Source organism: Suricata suricatta, chromosome 2 (genome assembly GCF_006229205.1).
Source record: "Suricata suricatta isolate VVHF042 chromosome 2, meerkat_22Aug2017_6uvM2_HiC, whole genome shotgun sequence".
Lineage (NCBI taxonomy): Eukaryota > Metazoa > Chordata > Mammalia > Carnivora > Herpestidae > Suricata > Suricata suricatta.
Window position 1 is genome coordinate 91729644 of NC_043701.1, and position 13556 is coordinate 91743199.

The 13556-nt window shown below is 40.3% G+C and overlaps 1 protein-coding gene across 1 annotated transcript in view; it reads left to right on the forward strand.

Moving 5' to 3' along the window:
* The window catches only part of TSPAN13 (tetraspanin 13), a 34080-nt gene that overhangs the window by 16141 nt on the left and 4383 nt on the right, over nt 1-13556 (forward strand). Inside the window, exons 3-6 of the mRNA XM_029929700.1 lie at nt 8215-8382; nt 9064-9144; nt 10005-10118; nt 11593-11706. Of these exons, the coding sequence (XP_029785560.1) occupies nt 8215-8382; nt 9064-9144; nt 10005-10118; nt 11593-11706 (477 nt within the window). The remainder of the gene's footprint in view (nt 1-8214; nt 8383-9063; nt 9145-10004; nt 10119-11592; nt 11707-13556) is intronic.

Here is a 13556-nt window from a genome sequence, read left to right on the forward strand (position 1 = left end):
GGGAATTGTCATAGGGCTATTAATTAAAGACTGCTCTTTCCCTGCTTATTTGGAATTCCGTCTCCCTCCAAGCCCACTGTGTTGGCTTGTTTAGATTTGTGTCAACTGCTTGGTTTTAATTACCAAACCGTTACAGTAAGTTGTGATATTTGTTTGGATTTTTAGTTTATTTAGTTTTTTTTAAGTTTTATTTATATATTTAATTTATATGTTTAATTATTTTACTAGTGAAAAAAAATAAGACATGTCCAAGAAACATAGAGTCAGGCACAGGTTTTGCACGCCAAGGTGAAAGCAACAATAAAGAGTCTGGGACAGTTCATTGTAAGCCGTGACAGAGGTCGATTTGCCACTAAGAGCATTTTTTGTTATTAATATTTTTTTTATAGTTTATTTTTGAGACAGAGAGACAGAGCATGACTGGGAGATGGGCAGAGAGAGAGGGTGACACAGAATCTGAAACAGGCTCCAGGCTCTGAACTGTCAGCACAGAACCTGATGTGGGGCTTGAACCCACAAACCGTGAGATCAAGACCTGAGCTGAAGCTGGATGCTTAACCGACTGAACCACCCAGGCGCCCCCACTAAAAGCATTTCTTGTGCACAGTGCAGGGGGCAGTGCAGCTGGGCTGAGAAAAAGGACCACAGCTATAGACTTTCTGCTTACTCTTAAAAATGTTCCTAGCCCTTTGGTGACCTTTATTCTTCTATGTAAATTAATGGATTGTTGTATGAAGTTCCATCCAAAAAAGTTTATTGAGGCTTTGACTAGAAATGCATTGAATTTGTAGGCTAAATTGGAGGTGAACTGATGCTTTATCATGATCAGAGTTCCCACCCATGAACTTACTATATTTCTTTATTTTCGTTTTTTATGTTCTTTGATTAATGTTATAATGTTCACTATGAAGATCTTTTAATACACTTGGTAGATTTATTTCTATGTACCTGACATTTTCAAGGCTATTACAGATCACCTCCTAAAAAATATATTAAAATTTGGGGGGATACATCAGCCTGCTGTTTATGTTTTCATATTGATCCTATTTATAGCAACTTTTCTCGTTTACCAATTTTAATATTTGCAGTCTCTTGGATTTCCCATGTGGATTCTCCCATTAGTATGAATAATGAAAGCTGTGTTCCCTCCTCATTGTTCAGTGCTCAGGCTTGCTCAGTTGTCTAAGATCCCCACTGCAATGCTGACTGGAAAAGGTGAAAGCATCTTGGTTTTATTCCTGAATTTTGAAGGAAAGTTTCTCAGGTTTTATCGTGAAGTATGATTTTTACTTTAGTTTTTGATAGCTATTCTTTGCCAGTTAAGGAAATTTGGGAGAATTTACTTTTGTTCTTTTTCTTAAGAAATAATTTTGCTGAATGCCTGTCACCTTTTTTCTTTTTTGATAAAGCTTTATTTATACTTCTTATAAACTGCTTCTCTTCTTTCTACTTTCTTTGGCTTTGTTCTGTTTGGCTTTTTCCAATCTCTCTTTTTAAATATGATTTTGTTTTGTCCATATTGTTTTTATTTCTTCTTTTATCTTTTTAGTCAGTTTAAACGTAATAATTTTAGTTTTATTTGGTTAGTTCTGTTACCTCAACTTGTGTCTGTTGTATCTCTTTAGTGGTAGATTTTTTTTTCTTATGTGTTTTGTGACTTTTGATTGACGACAGAGTTTTTACTTTTTTCCCTGGGAATGGTGCAAGGGCTAGGATTTGCAAATATTCCTCCTGAATCATTTTGGATTTGCTTCTGTGGGTTTTCCTCCTTTAAATCCCATCACTGCCTGTGATCAGCTTTTATCTGGATTGCTTGGCTTGAATCGTCCCACATCCCTGGGTAGGGACATTTAGACTCCAGACATTTCAACTGCAGACTCTAGGTTTGGAGTTTCTCTTTTTTACAAAAAGCTTTTTAAAGGGACTCAGAAATGCTTGCTGTCTTCCTGGGTATGATCTTATAGTTTTTTCTGTAACTGCTTACACTGAAAATACAGCTATCTGGATGCCTCATTATGTAAGTGTCTTTAGTTTCACTTCCCAGCCCTGTCTGGTTTGAAACCCACGTTCCTCCTCTTCAGGGACTGTTGACCTAGGAACTCTTTCCTACCCTTCCTATCCAGGAACTCCTGCCTCACCCCCCACCGGTTGTATGCTAACACTTATGAGTTTGCATTTTCCCTTCCTTTCTGGCCTGTAGGACTTTCCCATAGTTTCTCAGTGCTCAGCTTATTTAAATAAAATATTACAATCTTTTTCAGTACTTTAAAGTATTTGTGGCAGTAAAGATTGTATGGTAGCTCAGTTGCCCATGATCCCAGGACCTTCTAAGGCTGAATATTATCCCTCTGCCCCCAAAGGTACACATCCTAATCTGGGGATAGGGATTGCTTGCTATGTTACCTGACATAGCAAAAGGAACTTTGAAATGTGATTGAATTGAGCATCTTGAGATGGGGCAATTATTCTGGATTATCTGGGAAAGTCCTGCGTCATCACAAAGGTCCTTATAAGAGGGATGCAGGAGGGCTATCCTGAAAGGAAGAGATATGCTGAGGAAAATAGGTTGTAGTCTGAGACATTTGAATATGATGCACTGCTGGCTTTGAAGGTGGTGGAAGTAGTTACAGGCAATGGAAGGCAGGTGTCTTCTAGAAGGTGGAAGAGGCAAAGAAATGAATTTACCCCAAGAGCTTCCAGAAGGAATAAAGCCCTATTGGCAATGTGATTTAGCTTAGTAAGACCCATATTGGACTTCTGAGCTCCAGAATTGCAGCAGATTAAATTTGTGTTGTTTTAAGCCACTAGACTGGTGGTAATTTGTTAAAGTGACACTAGGGAACTGACACACCTTCTTCAATGTTCTTTTTTTTTTTTTTAAGTATATAGTTTATTGTCAAGTTGGTTTCCATATAACACCCAGTGCTCATCTCAACAAGTGCCCTCCTCCATGCCCATCACCCGTTTTCCGCTCTCCCCCACCTCCCATCAACCCTCAGTTTGTTCTCAGTATTTAAGTCTTTTGGGGTTTGCCTCCTTCCCTCCCCTTAACTATTTTTTCCCCTTCCCTTCTCCTATGGTTCTCTGTTAAGTTTCTCCTATTCCACATATGAGTGAAAATATGGTATCTGTCTTTCTCTGGTTGACCTATTTCACATAGCGTAATATTCTCCAGTTCCATCCATGTTGCTACAAATGGCCAGATTTCACTCTTTCTCATTGCCATGTAGTATTTCATTGTAAGTATAAACTACATCTTCTTGATCCATTCATCAGTTGATGGACATTTAGGCTCTTTCCATGATTTGGCTATTGTTGAAAGTGCTGCTATGAACATTGGGGTACATGTACCCCTATGCATCAGCACTCCTGTATCCCTTGGGTAAATCCCTAGCAGTGCTATTGCTAGGTCATAGGGGAGTTGTATTTTTAATTTTTTGAGGAACCTCCACACTGTTTGCTAGAGCAGCTGCTCCAGTTTACATTCCCACCAACAGTGTTCCCTTTCCTCCACATCCTCGCCAGCATCCACAGTCTCCTGATTTGTTCATTTTAGCCACTCTGACTGGCATGAGGTGGCATCTTAGTGTGGTATTGATTTGTATATCCCTGATAATGAGTGGCACTGAGCCTCGTTTCATGTGTCTATGGGCCATCTGGATGTCCTCTTTGGAGAAGTGTCTGTTTGTGTCTTCTGTCCATTTCATCACTGGATTATTTATATTTTGGGTGTGGATTTGGTGAGTTCTTTATAGATTCTGGATCCTTGCTCCTTATCTGATATGTCATTTGCAACTATCTTTTCCCATTCCATTGGTTGCCTATTAGTTTTGTCGATTGTTTCCTTTGCGGTGCAGAAGCTTTTTATCTTGATGAGGTCCCATAAATAGTCTGAGAGTGGGCTGCTACCTGGGATCTCCATCAGAGAGACAGAAGGAACCAAGAAAAGACCATGCTCCAAGACCTAAGCACAACTGAGAACCTCATGCCTCTCTTCAGTGTTCTTAAAGGAGGAGTGCTTGGTATTGCTACAGGGATAGATGGACAACTATGTTAGAGAGACAGCAGAGTAAACTTCATGAGGAATACTCTTGACAGAGAGTTACATAGAAGGGAGTAGCCTTTTCTTCCTCTCCTTCAAAAAACAAAAACCAACCAAACAAACAAAAAAACTAGAGCAGAGATACCTGCTAGAATGTTTTAGATGATATTTTCAGTAACAGCATAATGTCTACTCTGAGACCTGGAATTTCTTATAGATGTGATAAAATTTCCTTCTCTTTTAGTCGTGGACATTATTTTTCAGAAGGGAAAATACTCTTATGATTAACAAGCCTATAAATTGGTAGCTGAGAGAGAAGACAGTTTGCTCATTTTGCTGAGATGGTGCCGCCGTACATGAAGGACCCGGGTCTGCTAAGAGGGCACTGACAAGAATACTCGAACACTTCACTCCAGCTGCGTGGTCGGATTCCGTTAGTGGTAAAATGCAAGGCAGCTTTCTGTAATTGTTAGGTTAACTGTTCCTGACTTGTCCAGTACCAGGTGTGTGAATTGTTCTGTATTCATTCCCTAGGGCTTCTCTGATAAATTACCACAGACATGGTAGCTTAAAGAATTAGACATTTATTCCCACAGTTCAGGAGACCCAGCATCCAAAGTCAAGGCGTCATCAAGGTTGCACTCTCTCTGAGAGCCCTGGGGGGGCCTCTCTTCCTTGCATGTTCCCTCTTCAGGTGGCTGACGGTGTTCCTTGGCTCGGAGCCACCCTGCTCTCCGCCTCTGTCATTACGTGGTCAACTCCTCTCTCTGTGTCTCCCTCTGCCTCTCTCTTATAAGGATATTTGTGATGACATTTAGGGTCTACCTGATCATCCTTCCTTTTAAGATTTTCAATTTAGTCACATCTTTGGCCATATAAAATAACATTCATTCTTTGGTTCTACAAAGTAACATTCACAGTAAGGTCATGTTTTCAGCTTACTAATGTTTCCTTTCCTCTTTCTTTGCACTGTTTGGTCTCTTCTGTTTATCTGGATTTTGGAATTATTGTTATGCTCTCTGACCCATCCTGTAAAAAATCTCTGATAAAGCAATTGCTTGTCCCATTGTAATTTTTTATTCTCTCCTAACTGACTTCTAGAGCAAGGGCCAGCAAACCACGGGTTCTGGGCCACATCCATTCCTGTTATTGTATAGACAACTGAGAATGGTTTTATATTTTTAAATGATTAAAATGATCAAAAGAAGACTAATATTTTGGTGCATACAAAAGTTACATGAGTTTAAATTCCAGTACCTGTAAATGAAGTGTGATTAGAACAGAGCCCTGCTCATGCCTACGCCGCTGCTTTTGTGTTAGAGCAGCAGAGGTGAGTAATTGTGGCGGAGAGTGTGTGATCCACAGGGCCAGATGGTCGGTTGCTGGCCCATTACGGAGGAAAGTTGCCCACCTTTGTCCTGGTAGAGCTTGTCCCTGGCTTTTAGTGTATGGTGATCACTGGTCATTTGTTGCTGAATATTTGACTTGTAAGAATTTCATCAGTAGAGTAAGGATTTGGTATGATTCCCTAAGGGGTTTTTTAAAACTATGGGGTGTAACTATTCTATTATTCATGCTCCTGATCTTTTTGGCTCTAAGACTCAAAGAAATAGAGCGTGATAATCACACTCCCAACTTTAATTGAATTAGGAAATAGGCGTCAAGCCTAGGAATTGAAGTTGGCAAGTGTGATGGTTATTTTATGTGTCACGTTGTCCAGGCTGCGGCACCCAGATGTTTGACTGAATGCTCATGTAACTCTTGATTTGAAGGCACTTTTTAGATTTAACATTTATACTCAATTGACTAAGTAAAGCAGATTACCCCCATAGTGGTATGCCTCATCCAATCAGTTGAAAACCTGAAGAACAAAAATTGAGGTTTCTTTCTTTCTTTTTTTCTTTCTTTCTTCCTTCCTTTCTTCCTCCCTCCATTCCTTCCTTCCTTCCTTCCTTCCTTCCTTCCTTCCTTCCTTCCTTCCTTCCTTTAATATTTATTTATTTGGGAGAGACAGAGATAGCAGGAGTGGGGTAGGGGCAGAGAGAGAGGGAGAAAGAGAATCCCAAGCAAGCTTTGTACTGCCAGCACGAGTTCAATGCGGGGCTCGAACTTACAAACCCGGTGAGATCATAACCTGAGCCGAAACCAAGAGTTGGACACTTAACTGACTGGGTGACTGAGGTTTCTTAAGGAAGGCAGATTTCTGCCTCAGGACTGTGTTACAGAAAGCCTGCCTGCATTATCAATCTGCTGTCCTTGTCCTACAAATTTTGGACATGCTGTCCCCGCAACTGCATGAGCCAATTTCTTAAAATACATCTCTATTTCTAAATATATATCCTTTTGGCTCTCTTGCTCTGGAGAACCCTGACGGATAGAGCAAGCCCCTGTGATGTGCTGTGTATGTGGAGCACCTGAAGTGTTTGCGCCCATGATGCAGTGAGGATGCTGAGTGTAGCCGAGGCGGAGGCCTGGCCCTGCAGCAACTCACCTTCTTTCACACCTCGTGGAAGGAAGGATGTTATATTTGGATACCAGAGTAGAAATAAGCTCACTGGTGATGGAGCAGCAGACTTTTTCCCAATCCAAGGTAGCCTGAGGTCGTGAGAAGATGGTAAGTGAGATGATAACAACTAGACAGAAGCAAATGGACCTGCGGTTAGGAGCCCCTGAGAAAATGAGAGACGGACCGAGCACCTTCTGGCTGGCAAAGTTTCTGAGAATTTCTTCCCTCTTCTTCAGCCTCTGAAGACAAAAGCTTTCTGTGTCCTGACTGTGGCAGAGGGCATCACGTCCGCGTATCTCGTTAGCTTGGTTCTGTCACACTGCACCCAGTTCCTTTCCCTCTCTGGTTCTGCTTTATAATAAATGGACAAAAATACAAATAGGTGTCCTATATGGCAATATTTGGCAGGTTTGCTTGTATCTCTGCACATGTAAGCAACTTTAGATACCAAGATATTTACAATTTGTGTTAATAAACTGTAATTACATATATGACAAGTTAAATATTTGAAGAAAAATGCCTTTGAGTGGCTGTTGATGTATATTTCCAAACAAATTTTATTGGGTCTCTAAGTGGTGCTGGAAAGTAAATTTTATGATTTCCTGTATTTTGATTCCTTTCAACTATATTATATGGTCACCTTGCTGCAAGAAATGGTTGGCTCTGAGTTGAATTGAAGATACTGCTGTCCCCTTCCTGTCCCAGACACCGACCCCATCCCTGCCACATTCCTGTTTCAGCTTTATCTTCTGTCAGTTCGTCAAAATCTTCATAAGGCATGCTCTTTCTTTGCTCTTCTAAGGAAGTAACTAACTTTGAGTTTTACAGGTAAGGACTGATTTGGGGGGCATGTGTTCTACTTCTTCACTTGGTTTTATTTTATGAGTAAATAAATGATTAGAATGTAAAATCGTTCCTTCTTGTTCAGAATGCCATATTACTCAAAGTAGCACAAGTCTCCTACACTGTTTTTGTCCTCAGAGTTTTCATGACCTTTTGCTGTCTGAATTCTAATGGAATACATAATGGCATCTAAAGCAGTTATTTTCAACAGTTCCTTGGGAAATTTTGGACTGTTGATAGGCCTGGGCTCAGAGAGAGGTTTTGGGGACGTAGACAGGTAAGAAGGTGGCGGCCCTAGGCTCAAGGTGCTCCCACTCTCCCGGGAGAGACAGGCTTGATGACAGACTGTGCGCGTGTTCAAAGGAACAGTAGAACCATATTCCAAGAACCGAGTTTATTGGGGATGGGGAAGGCCTCATGGAGAAGGTTACAGTGAGCCTGGGCTTTGAAGGACACATAAGTGATTTCCATCTGAAGAAATCAACACGTTGGACTGAGATGTTTTGGCATCTAGAAGTTCTTCATATGCTGTAATTTCAAAAGCTTAGGTAGAAATCATGTAGAGCTTAGTAAACCAGATGACCTCTGAGTCTCCATAAAAATTTCATAGATTATTACTAGTTTTTTTTAAACATGACTGAAGATTGATTTGTCACAACAACACTACTAAGATCTTGTGTGTATTCTAGTATTGAGTATGAACAGTCATTTGGAAGCTACTGAAAAATGTTCTTGATATTATTATATAAATTGATGTTTTTCCCCCTCTTTTTCTTCCCCTTTTCCCCTACCCCATCCCTGGCCCCTTTGGTTGTTTTTACAGTTGGTTAGTCTGTTGCTAATTGGAATCGCTGCATGGGGCATTGGTTTCGGGCTGATTTCCAGTCTCCGGGTGGTCGGCGTGGTCATTGCTGTGGGCATTTTCCTGTTCCTGATTGCGTTGGTGGGGCTGATTGGAGCCGTAAAACACCATCAGGTGTTGCTTTTTTTTGTATCCTTTTTAAAAAGCAGAATTTTTACCCCACCTGAATTTGTTTTGACTTTTATTGATTAATCTTTTGATAACTTACAACTGATTTGGAATTATCATTAGGAAATTAATTGCCAGACAGCAACTTCTAGCATGCCCTGTGTGTATTTGTTCAATCAACATTAGGAATGTTTCTTTCTGTGAAATTACTCTATGGTCTTATGTTCTCACTTTCACCTTCTCACATTGTGAAGAGTGTATTCTGCAAGTTCATAGTCCTCTTTATGTATTGCAAATTCAGTTTTACATTGAACTGATTCAGTGACCTATAGACCCTTTCTAGAGGGTTAATATTTGGTTGAGAATTTCATTGATTGTTTTTTAGATTTGATATTAAGAAGTCCCACATATGTTTATCCATACTTATTACTTGTTTTATATATAAAAAATGTTTATTATAATCTAAATGGAATTCTAGTAGATCAGCTTTTAGGTTAAATATTGGTATTTTTTTATTATGAACTTACACCTACAGTGTATTAATGAAAATAATAATTGTATGTCTTCTTTTTGAACTTTCTCCAGGTGCCATTTGTTCTGTTTTCTGGTTGAATTCCTCCTAGTGCATTTTGATATATTTTAAGAGTATCTATTTTGTATTATTTTAAGAGTATCAAAAAATCCCTTAACTTTAATTCTCAGTACATGATTATTCTCTTACTCGTATTTGTTGTTCAGTTTTCTGTATCATGTGCTTGCTTAGCCCTGAACCAGGAGCAACAGGTAAGAAAAGGCTTTTTTTCTCCGACTTTGTTACACCACGTAGTAAGAAAAAAGGGGGAGACTAGATTGGAATATAAAATAACTTCTTGCTCAGATGGCATTTCACTCTTCAGAACTAGAATGTTCTGTTCCCGATTGCATTAGTGGGACTGATCGGCGCCCTGAGACACCATCAGGTGTTGGTATATTTTGCATCCTTGAAGTAGAATTGTGCCTTCCCTGGGCAAACAGTCCTACTGCTAAAAGATGTTCACCCAGTCTTTTCCCACCATCATGTAATGAAACATTTGTAATTCCGTTCTAACAACTATGCTTTCCAAACTCTAATTTGTAGAAGAATAAAGATCTCTGATTGGGGTAATGGAAAATTTGTCTTGTTGCTATCTGAGAATTTTTGGAACTAAGTGCTTTAAAAAAAAAAACCCCATGTAAAAATTGAGACTTTTCATTCTTGGGATAGACACAGTGCTTTATTTATTTATTTTTTTTGAGAGAGAGAGAGAGAGACAGAGAGAGACAGCGTGAGCAGGGGAGGGTCAGAGAGAGAGGGAGATACAGAATCTGAAGCAGGCTCCAGGCTCTGAGCTAGTTGTCAGTACAGAGCCTGACACGGGGCTCGAACCCACAAACCTTGAGATCATGACCTGAACTGAAGTCGGACGGTTAACTGACTGAGCCACCCAGGTGCCCCAGTGCTTTAATTTTTGTTGCAGATTCAATTCTTGCCCTTTGAAAACTTGTAATGGTCTACAAAGAGTATTTATTTTCGATACACGCGGTATTAAAAGTTGCAGTCTCTAGCTTTAGACATTTTGTGCAGGGATAACCCATTTTAATGCATATATTAATGCATTTTCTAGGGTCAGCTACTTGAGGTTGGTTGGAATAATACAGCAAGTGCTCGAAATGACATCCAGAGAAATTTAAACTGCTGTGGGTTTCGAACTTATAACCCAAATGACACCTGTCTGGCTGTAAGTAAAAAGTATTAAGCATTTTTTGGAGATGTATTACATACAGATGAATAATGATGTCCATGAATGAAATGGACTTTCTGATGGTGGATTGCATTTTTTAAATGCTTTACATACACCTATATTATATTCCACAGACATTATTGTATCATTTGTTTTCAAGTCTCTCCTCCTGAGAGTAATAAATACCTCGGGGCCCTGGGATGCTTTTGGTTCTTTGCCCCTAATTTCTTCCCATTCAACTCTTCCTAGAAGAAGTTGTGAAAGAAAAGTAAGTGTGGAGCAGCCTTCGGCGTACAGGGGCGCTGTATAAACCTCTTGGTTTTGAAGCACAGCCGGGTAGTGGGAAGAGAGTGGTCCATCCTAAATCGGGCTTTTTAACCGTTTAAACATGCCCAGGGGGAAAGAGATGGGGAGCTCTTCTCTTTCCTTCCTCCTTCCTTCCCCATCACACCTCCGTGCTCTTTCTGTGTGGGAGCTGAGCTAGCAGGGGACAAATTGGAGCCATCCTGTTTCCCCAGACCAGACCCCTAGATGAGGTTGGACCTGGAAGTTCTCTTAGGAAGTTCACATGTGTTAAAATTTTGGGGAAACTCCTATAACCATGTCTCTGAGCCTTGAACTGGCTTTTTCTCAGTGAGGCCTCTTTTGTGGGATTATTAATTTTCTATTGCTGTGGAACACACAAACAACACCCATGTATTATCTCAGTTTCCACGGATCGGGAGTGTGAGTGTGGCTTAGTTGGATCTTCCACTTAGTGTTGGCCAAGGCTGTAGTCAAATGTGAAATGAAGGTGGTGGCCAAGGCTGCAATCTCATCAGAGGCCTGGGGGCCTCTGGCAAGCTCAGGGGGTTGCTGACAGGATTTAGCATCTGGTGGTTGTAGGACTTAAGTCCCATTTTCTTGTTTTCACAATATGGCAGCATCAAAGTCAGCTTGATAATTTCCATTCTGTTAAGATGATGTCTTTTTTTTTTAAATTTTTGTTTAATGTTTATTCATTTCTGAGAGACAGAGAGACAGAGTGTGAGCAGGGGAGGGGCAGAGAGAGAGGGAGAGACAGATTCTGAAGCAGGCTCCAGGCTCTGAGCTCTCAGCATAGAGCCCAATGTGGGGCTTGAACCTATGAACCACGAGTTCATGACCTGAGCCGAAGTCAGATGCTTAACCAACTGAACCACCCAGGCGCCCCGTTAAGATGATGTCTCATGTAACACACTGTAAACCTGGGAGTGACTGTCTGTTGTATTCACACATCCCATCCACGCCCAAGGAGGGGTGACTACTCAAGGTGTATATGCTGGGGGTGGGAATAGTTCGAGCCATCTGAGAATTTAGGACAGTACTAAATAGCCAAGACCCAGATTGCATATAATGCTCCAGCCACTCATTTGTATGTGGGCTCAGTTTTTATCTGCTTTTTACAACTACTTTGAAATAAAAGTCCTTTTTTTTTTTTTAATTGATACAGAGCTGCATCAAAAGCAGCCACCCATGTTCGCCGTGTGCTCCAATAATAGGAAAATATGCTGGAGAGGTTTTGAGATTTGTTGGTGGCATTGGCCTCTTCTTCAGTTTCACAGAGGTACGTGAGAATAACTCACTGTCTTTCTGCTTTTGTCACAGGGATCTGTTTTATGTGGCCAGAGGGCATTGCATCTTACCTTAGCATGGCCCTTAGCTTTTGGAATGTATCGATGAATATTTTCACTGAGATTTAGTGTTACAGTCAGAGGAGCCCTGGCGTGAAAGCAGAAGACCTCACTCCTCTAGCGTTAACTTTACACAGGGTGAGATGCTTGCTCATGAAACCGTTTAAAATTTAATGAACGGAAAAAATGAATTTAGACTGGGTTATTTCCAGAGTCTCTTCTATTCATAGAGTTGTATGATAAATAATAATTTTAAATTTTGGAATAGGTAGGACATTTGCACTGTTGAGTATATATAGTATACAACACACAGACATATATATGCATAAAAATACATGCAAAATACATATAAAATACGTGCAAAATACATATAAAATACATGCAAAATACATATAAAATACATGCAAAATACATGCAAAATACATATAAAATACATGCAAAATACATATAAAATATGCTCTGAAAAATTACCTTCTAAGTCCATCCTTCATTGTTTCCAAAACCTACAGGTAAACACTATTATTAATTTCTTACTTATATAACTTATGTTAATACATTTTTCATATGAATACAATTAGAAATAATATATGTGTCTGTAACCAAAACCACACTCATATTGCTTGATAATTTTAGAAGAGTGCTAATTCCTTTTCCATTGTCTTTGTTAAATTCTCAATCCCTGGACATTTCTTGATAAAGCCAAGTTGGCAATATGCATGAAAGTATTTTTTTTTATGTCTTTATTTTATTTTGAGAGAGAGAGAGAGACAGAGACAGAGACAGGGACCTAATAGGGGAGGGGTAGAGAGAGAGGGAGACACAGAATCCAAAGCAGGCTCCAGGCTCTGAGCTGTCAGCACAGAGCCCTACATGGAACTCACGGACCATGAAATCACAACCTGAGGTGAAGTCAGACGTTTAATCAACTGAGCCACCCAGGCACCTCAGACACAGAATCTGAAGCAGGTTCCAGGCTCTGAGCACAGAGCTGGACGTGGGGCTCAAACTCCCAAACCTCAAGATCATGACCTGAGCCAAAGTTGGACACTTAACCGACTTGGCCACCCAGGCACCCCAAGTTTTTTTTTTTTAACTCATACATTATTTTGAGAGAGGGAGAGAGAGACAGAGACAGAGAGGGAGAGGGAGAGAGAGAGAGAATGAGAATCACCAACAGGCTCTGTACTGTCAATGCAGAGCCTGACGTGGAGCTCAAACTCATGAACCATGAGACATGACCTAAGCCAAAATCAAGAGTCAGGCATTTAACTGACTGAAGCACCCAGGCACCCCTATAGCACATTATATATGTACTATATATTACATATTTTATATTGGTTGATCAGGTCATGATCTCACAATCTGTGGGTTCAAGCCTGGCATCGCGCTCTGTGCTGACAGCTCAGAGCCTGGAGCCTGTGTCAGATTCTGTGTCTCCCTCTCTCTGCCCCTCCCCTGCTCACTCTCCGTCTCTAGCTCTCAAAATAAAAAAGACAAAAAAAATTTAAGTAAAATAAAAATCAAAACAAAGCATAAGCTCATGGCCTGAGCTGAAATCAAGACTTGTTTAACCAACTAAGCCACACGGGTTCTTCAAATTTAATTCTTTTGAGCAGCCCCATTTTCTTCTCATCAGGTTATACCACTTTCAGTTATGCCTATTTTTTTAAGCAGACTATTTTTTTTTTTTTTAGAGCAGTTTCTGGTCCATGGCAAAACTGAGAGAGAGGTACAGAGATTTCCCATGTGTCCCTGCCCCTAGGTGGGCGTATACAGTCCCCCC